This window comes from Nothobranchius furzeri, chromosome 5 (assembly GCF_043380555.1).
Source record: "Nothobranchius furzeri strain GRZ-AD chromosome 5, NfurGRZ-RIMD1, whole genome shotgun sequence".
NCBI classification, from domain to species: domain Eukaryota; kingdom Metazoa; phylum Chordata; class Actinopteri; order Cyprinodontiformes; family Nothobranchiidae; genus Nothobranchius; species Nothobranchius furzeri.
The window spans coordinates 29,055,025-29,071,422 of record NC_091745.1 but is presented as its reverse complement, the minus strand read 5'-3'; the positions used below and the strand labels follow the sequence as shown (position 1 = coordinate 29,071,422).

The 16,398-nt window shown below is 40.6% G+C and overlaps 1 protein-coding gene across 1 annotated transcript; it reads right to left on the bottom strand.

The window, feature by feature from the left end:
• Positions 1-1,743: 1,743 nt before the first annotated feature.
• LOC139070084 (zinc finger CCHC domain-containing protein 12-like) lies at positions 1,744-6,210 on the bottom strand. The gene is made up of 2 exons (XM_070551727.1): positions 5,518-6,210; positions 1,744-4,706 (listed from the first exon to the last, which is right to left on the bottom strand). Exon 2 carries the CDS (start codon positions 4,074-4,076, stop codon positions 2,439-2,441), a length of 1,638 nt encoding a protein of 545 aa, XP_070407828.1. The 5' UTR covers positions 4,077-4,706; positions 5,518-6,210; the 3' UTR covers positions 1,744-2,438.
• Positions 6,211-16,398: the final 10,188 nt, after the last annotated feature.

The window sequence follows — 16,398 nt, the reverse complement described above, 5'->3', positions numbered from 1 at the left end:
GTCTTCAGGTTTATCATGCAGCCTCCTAGACAGGCCATCCGCGTCAACGTTCTGTGTACCTGCACGGTATCTGATGTCAAAATTATAGGTGGACAACGCAGCTAGCCAACGATAGCTCGTTGCATCGAGTTTTGCCGTTGTTAAGAGGTAAGTTAACGGATTATTATCAGTAATGACAGTGAATGTGTTCCCATACAAATAGTCATGAAACTTATCTGTTATGGCCCACTTTAAGGCTAGAAACTCCAACTTGTGCGCAGGGTACCTAGTTTCACTAGAGCTTAAACCGCGACTTGCATAAGCGATTACCTGTGTGACACCGTTTTGCACTTGGTATAGCGCTGCACCGAGTCCGGTCGTACTAGCATCTGTGTGTACTAGATATGGGAGTTTTGCGTCAGCGTAGCCAAGAACTGGCGAAGTGGTAAGTTTTTCAATAATAGTTTGAAAGGACTTCTCACAGTCTTGGCTCCAACGATTCCCAAAGGGTTCTTTGGGGTTCAAGTACTTTGATCTACATGGTGGCGTTTTAAAGTTTTTCCGTTTGGGTGGATAACCAGCCGTGAGAGATGTTAGTGGCTTGACAATATTTGAGTAATCTTTAACGAAGCGTCGGTAATAACCGGTAAATCCTAAGAAAGATTGGAGTTCCTTCAAAGTCTGAGGCTTCGGCCATGTTTTGAGTGCTTCCACCTTATCTGGATCGGTTTTTATGCCATCTCGAGATACTATATGTCCAAGATAACGCACAGATGTCTGGAAAAAACGACACTTATCTGGTGATAGCTTGAGTCCGTATTCTCTAAGCCGTTCAAGAACGTGAGAAAGTCTGGTTTCGTGTTCTTCCAAGGAGTTGGAAAAGACGATCAAGTCGTCTAGGAAAACTAACACTTCCTTCAGATTAATGTCCTTCATACACTTTTCCATAACCCGTTGGAAAGTGCTTGGAGCATTTGTTATTCCTTGTGGCATACGGTTAAATTCATAAAACCCAAACGGGCAAACAAAAGCAGTTTTAGGTTTATCCTTTTCACACATCTCTATTTGATAGTAACCTGACTTGAGGTCCATCACAGAAAACCACTGTGATCCAGCGAGAGCAGAAAAGGACTCCTCCAAGTTAGGCAGGGCATATGCGTCGCGAATGGTTTGCAGATTAAGCTTTCTATAGTCTATACATAGACGTACCTCACCATTCTTTTTCCGAACTACCACTATTGGTGAGGCAAATGGAGACTCCGACTCTCTTATTATACCGGTTTCCAAGAGGGCTTCCAAATGTTTTCTCACGGCTTCATAATCATGTGGATGGGTCGGCCGAGATTTCTGTTTGAATGGGGTCTCGTCTTTTAAGTTGATGTGATGTCTTATCTGTTGTGTATGACCAAAATCAAGATCGTGGTGCGAAAACACATCGGAGTAAGTGTTAAGTTTGTTGGTGATCCTCCCTTTCCATTCTTCGGACAAGGGCGAAGTACCGAAGTCAAAACTGAGAGGAGGGTTTGAAGGTGAAGTCTGTTGCTGCGAACTACACGCCGCAAGTACTTTCTGATCACTTTTGTCAGGTTCTGGATATGGCATAACACGATCGGCTTTAACTAACTCAGCGATCACACAGTTAGTGGGTAATGTGATGTCATGGTTAGTTTCGTTTCTTAGTACAACAGGTACTTTGTATGGACCATGTGAAGGTAAGGAAATGAGGCAACAGTCTACAATTATACCCCCTGGCAGAGAACCATTGGTGGGTTGTTCAATGAGTGCATAAGGCTCATGCTTGTTTTGGCTGGGTTGCATAAACCCTTCTAGTAACAGTTTTTTATTTGCAGGGAGAACTTCTTGGGTTCTCCCTCGAAGCTTCACCACACCAACTCGTCCATCTTTGCTTTGTTTTTTTCTGACTGCTAAGGCTTTTAGCACGTGTTGGTACCCATAAGAGAGTGCCTTGGAATCAGGTAAGTTATTGGCAGACAATTGCTCATACAAAGGATCGAGTGTGTTTGTGCCAATGAGTAGTGGTGTATCAGAGTTTGAGCTTATATCCGGAACCACTAACGCAAGGGTAGGTAACTCAAGTCCAGACTGATCGAGCTCTTTTGGAAATGTGACACTTATCTCTATGTATCCTAAATAAGGAACTGCTTGACCGTTTGCGCCCTCGACTTCTAACAGATTACTGATGGGTTTAATTGAGAGGTCAGGTAAGTGTTCTTGGTAAAAAGAATTGGCAATGGTGGTTACCTGGGACCCTGAATCCAGTAAACAATTACATTCAACACTGTTAACTGAGACTGTAGCTGTGCATCGCCCACCCACTAATCTTTTGGGAAGTTTTGGCACTGAATGAGCATGAACTGGCTTGCAAAAAAGTCTCTCTGTCCTTTCCTTAGAGGGACTTGGTTCTACTTTAGCACCTATCTGTCCCACGATAGGAGCTTCTACCGGTTTAAAGGAGGAGACTGAGCAATTGGCTTTGACATCTCCCACTCGCGCTGCTTCTGTCTAAGAGCAAGTCTTTTAGTTGCAACTAGTGCTGGATTTGGCTCGTTGCTACAGCTAGAAGCTATGTGCCCATCTTCTCCGCACTTAAAACAGTATCCAGGCTTTGGTCTGGGCACCACTGCTGTTATCTGCTGAATCTGTTTGGGCTCATCTGGAATTTTAGTCCCCACACGGGGTTTTGACTCTTTTTGAGTTTTCTTTGCCTTTTTATCTGTGTTGTTAACCTTAAGCTGTGCAATTTGGCTCCTGAGCTCAGCGATTTGTTTGCGTAAGTCATCACAGTTATCATCTATTTCCAGTTCACAAGTGTTTTTACTCTGAGAGCATGTTGTTTGCACATTTGAATACACTCTAGTTCGTTGTGCCCCTAAGTGTTGTTTCATGCGTGCTGCTTTAGTAGCCTGTTTGTCTTCTTCAGTGCGCAGTTTGAGGAGAAGTGCTGTAAAATGAGGCGGGTTGTCTTTCTTTTGTTCGAGTTGCAGGTTTGAAATCAGCGAGCTGTCCCAACAGCCTCTGCAAAACTGCTTGAGCAGCTGCTGGTCGGCGTCACTGGAGGAAATTCCATTCCTCTGAATAACTAGGTTTAACAAGGTGTATAACCTCTGAAAGTAATCGGAAGGTTTTTCACCACTGTCCTGGTTTGTGTTTAAGAAGCGAGCAAAGAGCTCGTCGCCGTCTTCGACAGCTGCGTAAGCTGAATCGAGATGTTCAAGGTACGTTTCCGGGTCGGATTTTGGACTAAGAGCTTTAACGATGCTCGCTGCTGGGGCTGACAGACTCTCCACGATTCTTCGTACAATTTGGGACTTGGTGAGTGAAGGATCATTTATGCATAACACTACACTACTACGCCAAGTATCATAGTCAGTTTCAAAAGAAGGGTGTGGAACTCGCCCTGAGAACGGTTTTAGTCTGTATTGTGAAGTAGGCGGAGGGATAACCTCACTGCTTTTAACAATGTGTTCCACAATAACTCGCTGAACCTCAGGTGTGTTTAAAAGATTTGGTGGAATGCAAGGGTTTTGTTTTCCAGTCTCTGTAGGTGGACAATTGTCCTTTGAGTTGTTCATATAGTTAACTTCTGGTGTTAAAGGCAGGGAATATGTAACTTGGTCACTATGGAGCATTGGCTCTGGTTCAGTGACTGGTTCAGATGCATGGGTATCCCTTCCTAAAGATTCCCCAATTTTTGCCAGTTCCTCCATTAGAAGGTCTTTAAATGATTGATTGCTACGCGCAGCTATGTCCCTGAGCTCTGACAGATAGGCATCAGTGGCAGATGTGCTAGTTTCTAGACTGTACGCGCTGGCTAGGTCTTGAATATGAAAGAAAACATCTGGGTTCCTAGTACAAGGTTTGTCATAGGGTAAACATTGTTTCTTTAATTCCTTAACAGTGGCTTCATGTTGAAACTCCACAATAATCTGATCACAGTTTGGTAACTTAATGCGCCTGTTAACTGGTCCGAATCCTTCCATAAACCCAAAGACTTCGTTATCAAGGTCTGTATCAGTTAACCCACTGATTAAAACAGCATTTGAAACTTTGACCTTTTCTGTTTTCACAACTTCCATTTTAAAACACTCAAAAGTACCAATAATGCCAAAATGGCAAACCACTGTGACCTCCAGGCACTCTTATGATGTCAGTCAATGGTTAGCTAAGGTAACAACTCTACAATTCTCCTGGCTGGCTCGCCAAGTTTTATGTAACCGGATTACAGGATACAATAAGATAATTAAAAGAAAAAATAAACAAATGGGCCAATAATTAGGTTCAGGGAGAATTGGAGGTTGTTTAAGAATGACTGGAGTCACGGGTATAGCATGAAACGGTTTATATACTAAATTTTAATAATAATGGGAAATATAACACATAAAGATAACACACAAAAACAGATGAAAACAATCGACAATAGTAAAATGCTCGGTATGAGATTTGATCATATGAGTCACAAGTCAGCCGGCGTCAAGTCAAATCCCCACGCTTGGGGTGAAAGTCAGAGTCCGGTGGTGCGATTTTTTCCTACCGCACCGTTGAGATTGTTCACAGAAGAGAGCAGTCTGCTCTTCAGTTACTTTAGATGTCCTGGTTCGTTCAGTGGTTAAGGCTCGCCATCTCCCTCGTCAGGAAGAAATCCAGTTCTCGTTCCAAGTGAGTGATCATAGGAGTCGGGATCAAACCCAAGGAAAAAAAAACCCAGCCTGTAAACAACAGGACTGTTAGCGAGTTGGCATCGACCCTTCTCGTCACATCACAGCATAAAGTCTTACAGACTTAAACAAATGCTTCACTCTATTGGCATAGCCAATCATGTTTGGGTTCACAGTTCAACTAACATAACATCAATTTGATTGTCTATTAAAATAATTCTCAGTAGCTCTGGAAATATAATTACATATGACAACAATTGTTCAGCTCAATAGGCTCAGTTAGATTCTATTACTCTACACTATTCAACAAGAAATACATTCATGACAACAAGGATACATTTAGTTGTGTTTCTATACAGCATTGTGACACCTTGTATATCTGTAACACAATAAATAAATAAACAAATAAATAAATAAATAAATAAATAAAATTTTCTATAACAAAATTAAACAAAATATAAATTCTGGTCCTTTGGTCCACCTTTGTAAAATAATTCCTCCCTAATCAGTTAGCTTTTATTTATTGTTATTTATCTATTTTTTTTATTATTAAATGTTTGGTTAAGGGACGCATTGCTAATTCTATGGCGTTAGCTATAACGCCCCTGAGGACCTTGTACATCTAGGCCGTACCACCATTAACTGGCGGTTTGAGCCGTTAACTCCTGGGAATCCCATATGCCCTACCGCCGTTAACTGGCGGTTTGAGCCGTTAACTCCTATATGCCCTACCACCGTTAACTGGTAGTTTGAGATGTTAACTCCTGGGATCTAACGTCTAGCAGCCCACTGCTGTCACCTCGGTTGCTGTAATTAGCTTTTTGAATTTAATAATTTACTGAATTTAATCTCATTCACTCACCAACGCGCTCCAACGGTTCCCTCCTACAGAGGATTGGTTCACTCTGTCGTCTCCACACAAATCTATAAGAATGGAATTAATTTGATAAGCTATTTAAGTTTCCTTTTTTTTTTTAAGTTGCATCGTTAGCCTTTTCTCTTCTTTTTTCTTTACTCACCGCGTTGGTTCCAAGTTCCTAGCTCTTATTAGAAGGAGTCAAGTCCGCCTCTCCCTCTATCTATGCGGCACCCAAATTAGGGTTCTTCACGGCCTCGACCGTTGTTTTTTTTTCTCTCTCTCTCTCTCTCTAACCGCTCAGTCTTTGCTTTCTGTATCTGCGTGCTGCACAGCCGTTTGTCTCTCCTCTCGCTCAGCTGCGTCGCACGGTTTTATTTCGCGGAGGCGGGACTTATTTCTCTCAGCCAATGAAATTTCAGATTCCCACCTGGACCAATAGTATACAGCTTTCCTCTTCTGTTTCTGTTAGTGATGTTCAAGATTCTTGTTTTAACCGATGTTTAATATTAAACTCGTTATTTTAGTTATTCACCCTTCCAATAATTCATTATGAAATTATCTATTAGTTAATTAGATATCTATTAATTAGTATTGTTAATTTCCTTAATTTATATTTTATATTTTATCTAAATTGAGGATGGATCATATTAGTAAGCCAATTAGTTAATACCTCATTAAGGTTCTAGCTTCTGGGTTACAGATAGATGGATAGATTGATAGATAGATAGACGATAGATAGATAGATAGATAGATAGATAGATAGATAGATAGATAGATAGATAGATAGATAGATAGACAGATAGATAGACAGACAGACAGACAGACAGATAGAAGGACAGATAGATAGATGATAGATAGATAGATAGATAGATAGATAGATAGATAGATAGATAGATAGATAGATAGATAGATGATAGATAGATAGATAGATAGATAGATAGATAGATAGATAGATAGATAGATAGATAGATAGATAGATAGATAGATAGATAGATAGATAGAGAGATAGAGAGATGATAGATAGATAGACAGACAGACAGAAAGACAGATGGATAGATGGATAGATGGATAGATGGATAGATAGATAGATAGATAGATAGATAGATAGATAGATAGATAGATAGATAGATAGATAGATAGATAGATAGATAGATAGACTGACAGACAGACAGATAGCTAGATAGATAGATAGATAGATAGATAGATAGATAGATAGATAGATAGATAGATAGATAGATAGATAGATAGATAGATAGATGATAGATAGATAGATAGATAGATAGATAGATAGATAGATAGATAGATAGATAGATAGATAGATAGATAGATAGATAGATGATAGACAGATAGATAGATAGATAGATAGATAGATAGATAGATAGATGATAGATAGATAGATAGATAGATAGATAGATAGATAGATAGATAGATAGATGATAGATAGATAGATAGATAGATAGATAGATAGATAGATAGATAGATAGATAGATAGATAGATAGATAGATAGATAGATAGATATAGATAGATAGATAGATAGATAGATAGATAGATAGATAGATAGATAGATAGATAGATAGATAGATAGATAGATAGATAGATAGATAGATAGATAGATAGATAGATAGATAGAGAGATAGATAGATAGATAGATAGATAGATAGATAGATACATTTGTTAATACATTTGCTGTGGTATCTAGTAGGAATGAATGCCTTGTTAGTCGTAACCTGGGGAAACAAAGCACTGGTGCACCATTTTCAGAGACTAGATGTGAACCACATCAGAGCAGAGCTTCAGGCGCATGAGTTGGAGTCTTATTTCCTGATATTTGGACATCTTGCCTCGGATTGGCTAACAGCAATGTGACTTTTCCGCTGACTCTTTTTGCTCTGCAACATTGATGTTTTATCTCCACAAATAACACAAGCATGGAGGAGTTCTGCTGTATGGTGGAGTTGCTAATGCTAATGGTTAGCTTCTCCTAGCCAAGATGTTTGCTTCTGTTTCCTGGACGCTAAAACAACACCTGACTCTCCCCTCGTGAGTCAAGATGAGTCAATGAATGTTAAATGACTGTGTGATGTAGATCTGGGATTTATAAATCCTAGAGGTTCACCATCAATTTTCAATCAGAAGCTAATGACTTATATCTTAAGCTTTTATTGTTGAAATATTACTATCTATTTAGTAAACATCCTTGTGAATTCTTACAGGAATATGTCAGCCAACATGTGTTGTTCAGTAGCGTATAACTGAACAGCCTCTGTCCTGATAAACCGAATTGATGTTTTTTAGAAAGCTAGCTAAAGGCTAGCTGGAGGAAGGACTAAAGTGATGTCTTTCAACAGTTCACATTTCCTAAAATCAATTTGATTTTACATCACTGTCATCTTCACATCATTCTGTGGTTATTTACCTGGGATTCTCAGCCTGTTTACATGTGATTCTGTGATTTGTACATGAAAATGTATGGTCATTTGAATTAAATGAAGTGGTTTTTAAATGGAATTTTATGGTTTTACATGGAATTTCTAAGATTATAAAAATGGAATTGTATGTTATTTACCTGGTATTCAATTCAATTCTTTAGCTTTTTACATGGAACTGTGTGACTATTATCTGTGATAGTTCCCATTGAATTCTATGGTTTTTGCATGAAATTCTTTCCACTTACTGGAAAGTCTTTGGTTATTTAGCACTCGCTGAAGATAAATGTGTCTCTTGATTCCAGTGGGATGTTCTTGTTATTCCTGCTGACATAATCATTATGTTATGTGAGATTGATGGAGGTGTAAAGGTTTGAAAAATATCACATGATTCTCTGTGTCACGTGTTGATTATCCTTACCGTCTGAGATGAAGAGAAACTATCGTCTCCTTGGTGATTTATGCAGGACATAAAATCATTCTTCATCAGCTCAATGCGCTCCAGTTTCATCACGTCATTATCTTTCCTATCAGAAGTTCTTGTTTCCCTAAAACTTAGAATCTTTATGTTGCAGTCAGTATTTAACTGGGTTTCTGTGTGGAAAGCATTGTAATATTTTATAATTCATGAGCAGGAATTAAACTGTACCGATTACAGTTGCTTTGGGGGAAAATAACAGCAGCAGCATAATGTTTCATTTCATGAAAGCCTGTTTAGATCTCATCAAACCGTTGGCTGGAAAAACAAATTTCACTCTAATTTCTGCCTTTCGTAACAATAATAAAAAGACGGGAGAAGATGACAAAGCTCTGAGAGAAAAATGGGTCTGTTACAAAACTCAATCTATTTGTTTACTGGAAACCTTGTGAGTGTTGTTATGAATCTAAAATGGACAATGATTCACACTCAGTAATTACAAAAAACATCACAAGGCTGAGTGTTTTGTGAGAGGTTTTACTCAATGCAGAAGATGCAAACAGTTGGTTAAAACTACAGAACAGGTTGGATTTTATTAGAGTTTTGAATCTGGAGGAGCATCAATCTCTTATTGCAACAATGAAATGAATGCATTAGCAGCTGACCACTTATTTATGCATCCAGCATTTGAACAGTTTTGTCATTTTGTGTGCTGTAGTGCCAGTTGATCTTAAATCACACTTTTGAGACTGTTTGGCTTTTAAATCTGGATGAAAACACACGGACGGCTGATATCATTCAGTTTCTTCTCTTTCTTTTTCCTGTGAAAAAACGTCAGAGTTTAAAGCCTTTATCCTCTGTTGCATCAGCTGAAGGACAACTGATTTCTATTCAAACCATGCAGATCTCTGGGCAGCTCAAGTTGAACGTTTCACCAGAAAATAGTAATCCAGTTACTCTTCTCTATAAAATATATCTGATCAATCAAATAATTTCTGTTTAACCAGATTTTGATTGATTGATTTTGAATTTGCCTTAACCCTCGCAGGCTCAAAAATAAGTTCTGATAAAAGGACGAACAACTAAGTACATCTGAGTTAAAACATGCTCATGAATACGTGTGTGGAGCAACCAGGTAGATAGGTTTTAACGTTGCTAAGCTGCAATGCCTGCCTCCAGACAGTTAAATCAGCTGGATTGACTCAGGTTTGAAATCAGCTCCTATTGTCATTATTTTTAAATCACAGTTGGTACAGACAGTTTATTCAAATTGTGGATTATTGGAGTCAAGATGGTTCAACAAAGGTCCAGTCTCCACAAATCAGACCCAGATATGCTTTAAATGTCTAGTCCGACATGTTTATCACTGGTTCATGACATCACAGAGGCTGGAACTGGAATAAGCAAATGAACAAATGTGTGAGATAAATGATGGTAATAACTGAAAGAGGGTGGAATTCTCCCTCCAGAATCGAGTCTCTGGCTCAGATGGAGGAGTTCTAGTATCATTGTTTCTCCTGTCTCTGAGTGATGGCGGGATAGAGGAGAGTTGGACCAATGGATCAGTTATGAAGGTGCTGAGCTGGATTCATCTGTCCTTCTAAACCCTCTCCTGGGCAGGAGTAGGAGCTCCTAAATCCAAACACCTGAAATGCTCTTTCTCAGAAGGGTGGTCAGGCAGAGCTTCATCGTCTGGGGCAAGCTGCTGCTCCTTACTAAACAGAACCAGATGAAGTGGTTTAGGTTTGGATCTCCTTGGTCTCTTCCATCGGGAGGCTTTGTTAGTGCTGAGAGGAGAACCCAGGGATCGGAGCCAGTACCCCTGGAGGGATTGTAGACCCCCTCTAGTCTGGGAACACTCTGGGATCCTCTAGGACAGAGATCACTAATAGGCGGACCTGGGTCCGGATCCGGACCGAAATGCTGTCTGGTGTGGACCCGAGCCTAATGCCAAAATAAAGTTCGCCTAATTTTATAACCGCTTCTGGCCGTTGCAGCTATTGCATTCTTTACGGTAGTATTCTAGCATCCACGAACACCCACAGGCCAATTGTGCGCGAGTTTAGCCAGACCACGTGACACCAACAAGCCAATAACATGTTGCATTCCTGCCAGAAAATACAGGCGATACGTAGCGAAAATAAACTGTTCAGACGCCGGAGAGAAGGAGAGCAGCGAAGAGCAGAAATTCGAACAGAGAAAACGAGAGATTCAGGCGGAGAGTGGTGGAAAGAAGAAGACATTCAGGCAAAGAACAGGAGAGCAGCGACAAGGAGAGATTCAGGTGGAAAGGAGGAGGGATTCAGGCAGAGAAAAGGAGAGCGGCGACAGGCGACAAGGAGAGATTCAGGCGGGTGAGACGGAGAGAAGTAAAAAAAGCAGAAATGGCAGCCTCTAAAAAACAGAAAGTGGACAGCGAAAATAGAGCATTTAATCCAGAATGGACAGAGTCATTTCTCTTTGTTCTTCCCACTGGTGGCACAAAACCTGTTTGTCTAATATGTTCAGAAACAGTGGCACTTAAGCCGGGCGTACACTGTGCGACTTTTTCACTTTTTTGAGCCGATTTTCCAGTCGTGCGAGAAGCCACGACATCGGGGCGAGTTTTGCGCCGAGCGGTCGTGTAGTGTACAGGGGGTTACGAGAGGCGATTAACACCACGTGACCAGCCGCCGATCAGCAGTCGTGAGGTCGCAGGGACTTCTGGTGTGTTTAATATTTCGCTCGTCCCTCGTGAGGGTATCGCACTGTTGAAGCGGCGCTGCGAGCAGCTACGATCCAAAAAGTATCAGAACCGCTCACGGCGCATGCGCAATCCTGCATCAACGCCGGCCGGCCGCTCGCTATTTCCCTAATAACACACGTTGTTCGTTTTTGTTTCTACACGTTTTTTTTACTCACAAAGATTGTCAAGAAAGCGTGTTTGTCGTGTTCATGTCAAATTAAACTGATCACAAAACACAGATTCACTTTCTTTATTTCGTTTCCTCATCCAACCCCCATAAATCCCTGTGTGTCTTCCTGCAGCACTCCCGAAGGACAACAGGCAAGACAAAAAAGTCTGACGTGTTGAGTAAAAACTGCTATTTTTAGCACATTTTTAGGGCCGACGTGTTGCTACCAGACGTACAGTGTGAGCAGTCAGGTCGCATGCGAGAACTGGGTCGTACAGTGTGAGCACACGACTTGTGAGATCTGCTCTGCGAGGAAGTCGTACAGTTTGAGCTGAAGCAGAACGCTGCGAGTGAAAAAGTCGCACAGTGTACGCCCGGCTTTATTAAAAGTGGCAATGTGAAACGCCATTATGAGACAAAACACAAATGTCTTGAAGAAACATATCCCCTCAGATCAGAAGTAAGATCAGAGAAAATACGTAGTCTCAAAGCCCAATATGAACAGTCCACCAGGATCCTGAGCCACACGTTCACTGCTCAGCAACGAGCCCATGAGAGTTCCCTCAGAGTTTCTTGGATTTTGGGTCAGCACAAAAAACCATTTACTGATGGAGAGGTTGTCAAAGAGTGTATGACAGCAGTTGCTGAAACACTTTTTGAAGGAAAAGAAAAACAAGAAGTTTGTGAAAAAATAAAGCAAATCCCCATATCAGCATCATCTGCTACAAAGAAAAGTGAAATACTGACTCAGGATGTTGTAGCCCAGCTAGATGAAGCCATACGGAAGGCACCATGTGTAGGTTTGGCGGTGGATCAGTCCACTGACGTGTGTGATAATGCTCAGCTGATGGTTTATGTGAGGTTTTATTACGCAGAGCAGAAAGCATTCTATGAAGACCTGCTGGGTATTACTCCTCTTCAGACCAGCACAACAGGAGAGGACATCTACCTGGCCATTATGGAGACGTTGGCAAAGAGAGGAATTGAGCCTACAAAAGTGATTTCAATAACTACAGATGGAGCCCCTGCTATGATAGGGAGAGAAAAGGGAGCTGTAACAAGAATGAAGAAAGACAACCCTGACCTCTTAACCTACCATTGCATTATTCATCAATCTGTCCTCTGTGCCTCCCTGTCAGATGAGCATGCTGAGGTGATGACTTCAGTGATGAAAATGATCAACTTTCTTAGAGCGTCCTCTTCCTACCAGCATTGCATGCTTAGAGAATTCCTCAAAGAAGTTGATGCCAATGCTGATGATCTTCTGCTGCACAACAATGTGAGATGGCTCAGCAAAGGCAGAGTTTTAGCACACTTTTGGGCCATTAGGAGGGAAGTAGCATCTTTTTTGGCAGAGCTAAAACATCATAAGGCAACACAGTTTTCTACATTTCTAGAAAATGAGAAGCAGATGGACAATGTTGCCTTTTTGGTTGATATAACTTCACATCTAAACGAACTGAACTTGAGGCTACAGGGCAAGGACAATTCCATTTTTGAACTAATGACAGCTGTCCGTGCCTTTCAGAGAAAACTTGAAATGTTCAAGGAGGACTTGCAGGAAGACTGTGTCCACTTCCCAGCAGTGCAGGAACAGGTTCAGGGACAGCAAGATGTCTCTTCGTTTGTTGACTTCATTGATAAGCTTATTGCTAACTTCAGCAATCGTTTTGATAGCTTCAGCATTGGCCAGCAGCTCACCATGTTCATTCAGAACCCATTCCTCATCACAGATGTCAGGAGCTTCTCAAAGGAAGCCACACAGCATTTTAAATGGGTCAATGTCAGGGATCTTCAGATGGAGTTAGTTGACCTCCAAGCAAACTTGGCCATGAATAAACTGTCTGCCAGGACTGACCCTTCCTCATTCTGGCTCCAAATGGTTCCTGAGACAGCTTTCTCAAGTCTAAAGAAAGTAGCCCTGTACATCCTGACCATGTTTGGTTCCACCACAACTGTGAGGCAGCGTTCTCCACAATGAATATTATAAAAAACAAATATCGGTCCAGGCTCACCAATGAGCATCTCCACACATGCATGAGGATGGCTCTGTCTCCATTCAAGCCCAGGTTCAAAATGTTGGCAGGACAAGCAAGAGCTCACTTCTCTCACTAAGTAAAAATGTGGAAAACATTAACCTAAATATATGTTCAGTTATTACATGTGTGCAGAGTCACATTTTTTAAAATCATTTCAAGACTTTTTAGTTCGCACGTGAAGAGGAAAAATGTAAAAAATTAAGCTTTTTCTACATTTATTCTGAAGTTAGTAGTTTGTGAAGATTCAGTTGCCATGTGTTATTTTCTTGTTGACACTTTTCTACTTTTATTTAGTAAATGAGAGAACATTCCAAATAAATCATTTACATGTTCAACACTTTAAGTGACAATAAATGTCATAAGTATTTGAATTACACTGAAGTATTTCTGATTTGATATGCAAATTAATAATGCAGATGTTGATAAAACTGCTAGGATACTTAAATACATGTCACACTATTGTAGGTCGGACATAATGATCTTTCGGACCTCGGGCTAAAAAAATTCTTTCTGACTGGACCTTTTTAAATAGTATTTCTATACCCCTGCTCTAGGAAGACCTGGTCTGGGTTTCCTACAAACCTGGTACTTCTACAACCTGACCTTGGAGGATGGATGAGGATTTACATTACTGTTGTTGCACCAGTGGAACCAGTGGAACTGAAACCAAAACTCTGATTTCCTCAACGCAGATTTAGCTGAGATTAAAGTTTTTGTCTTACTCTGAAATCCTAAAACTGATCATGATGGTACAATTTTAAACATGCACCTGCACCATAATAAAAAAAACACATTTAAGGATCATTTCTTTACCTCATCCCCTCTTTCGTTCCAACCAGCAGTAACATTTTTATTTTATTTGACTTGGAAGAGAAAACAAAAGCTGCCTCAAAGACAAACCTGCTAAAGTAGGATAAAATATTTCCTCTCTCTCCTCTGCTGTCTGTCATCACCTGCTGATGAAAGGTGTAAACCAGATTGTTCTTCTTACCCTGCAGCCTGCTGCGGAGGTTTATCAGCATCCCAGGGCTCATAAAGCAAATGTATCTCTGAGGATCTCTGATGCAACACATCAGTTGGCCGTTCTCCCGAAATGTGCCAAAGCAACGCTTTTCTGTCATGCCATTATCACTCCTCTCATGCTTTCTGAGTGATGCTGCCGTCAGTCTGGTGTAGTCTTTTCTCTCTCTGAAGGCTGCAAAGATGCAGCTCTCTGTCACTGAAATGACCTCAGCAACAGCAATAATGAAGCCATCTGCTGCCGCAGCACCAGCCAAGAAGACGTTCATGTTTCACAATCTGCTGTGAATTTAGTTAGCATAAAACAACCATGTTTTGTTTTGTTTTGTTCTTCGTGTCCAAACAAGAATGTAGACATTACAGAGATGCTGTGCATTGTGGATGCTTGAGAAGAATATACTGAGAGTCTCACTGGGCTGTGAAGGCTGGTGGCTCATAGGAAACACAAAAATTCAACTGGAATCAGACTCATTTATGTGCTAACAGTTGTGCAATTTAGTTGTATTTAATTTGTTTCTTAATTTCTTCATACCTGGATGTTTAACTCCAAATTGTAATCATTCATCACCAAAGCTCCTCATTTAGGCTGCGGGTAGCAAATTGAATAATTGAACTTTCTGTTGTCAAATGATTGCTTTTGCCTTTGTTGACTGATCACTTTGTCTGGTCATGACTGCCTCTGACTATTGACTCTGATGAAGAAATTCACTCATCCAGCCGGGAAGATTGACGCTGCTGCAGGATCAGACAGCTGGTGCTGCACGAGAGGTGTGTGGAGTTTGCGAGCTCCAAACGTTGGGTTTGATGTTGGTTTAACCTTCTCTGGGACGTGATGGATGTAGAAATGATGGTAAACACCGCTAACGTGACAGACGTAGCGACAATGTAAAAAAAAAAAAGCTGTAAAAAAGAGGCAGATGCCGATGCGTTCTGTATGGAAGTCAAGTGTGCCACATAATCATAAAAAAAGTCAAATATAAAATTTTAAAGGAGATTTATATATTTATGTATAAATTAAAACTTTCCAAATATAATGAAAATTTATAAATAACGTAAAAATACAAAGGCACATCTGTTGGTCAGGCTGAAAAGTTTGGGAACTACTGCTCTAAGTGATAAGTGAATATTATTTTTTAAATATATTTTATGTGCAGTTTTTTAGGGCTTTTATGTTTTCTGTAAAGATCGGTACGCTGAAAATCATTTGATGTTTTGCATGAAGCATGAGGTTTTGGTTAGTACTTGATTGGAAGAATAACAAATGACTGAATTAAATAGTGGGGCGCCTCTGTCAGTGTGCCCCAGGGCAGCTGTGGCTACATTGTAGCTCATCACCATCAGTGTGTGAACGTGTGTGTGAATGGATGAATGATACACTGTAGTGTAAAGCGCTTTGGAGTCCTTACTCTGAGAGGCGCTACACAAGTGGGGATCATTTATCATTTATAGTGTTGATCAGGCAGAGCTTTGTTGCCAGCGTTCCGCTGCATAATGGCTTCAGACACGTATATAAAAGTTTAGTTTTTACGTAAACCATTGAAATTTCACAAACTGACTGAGCCCTAGTTAAGGCGCTTGCAATAGTTTGTGTATGTGTGTGTGTGTGTGTGTGTGTGTGTGTGTGTGTGTGTGTGTGTGTGTGTGTGTGTGTGTGTGTGTGTGTGTGTGTGTGTGTGTGTGTGTGTGTGTGTATGTGTTTGGGGGAGGGTACACTGGAACTTTGCCCTCCCCCCCCCAAATCCTATCTGCGCCCCTGGGTCTGAGTGACCCATGAAGTACAACATTAACCCTGTAAAGGGTTGTTTTAGCACATACTGGCTCAAGGAAATGATTTAAAAATATGAAAAATTGGCATAGTATGGCTTTAAATGAGTCGTGCACTCATTACTTTATTACATCTGATGGTCTCTAGTATAAATTAGTACCTTGTGATTCATTTTCCGCAGAAAAATAGCTCTGGTGCTCCTGTAGAAGTAGAAGTTAACCAGAGGAGTTAAGGAGCAGAAAATGGAAAGATATGGAGTCTTAATCATTAATATTCATAATAGGGAGCCTAAGTCTCCTCACTTTCTGGTAACGGGTCCCC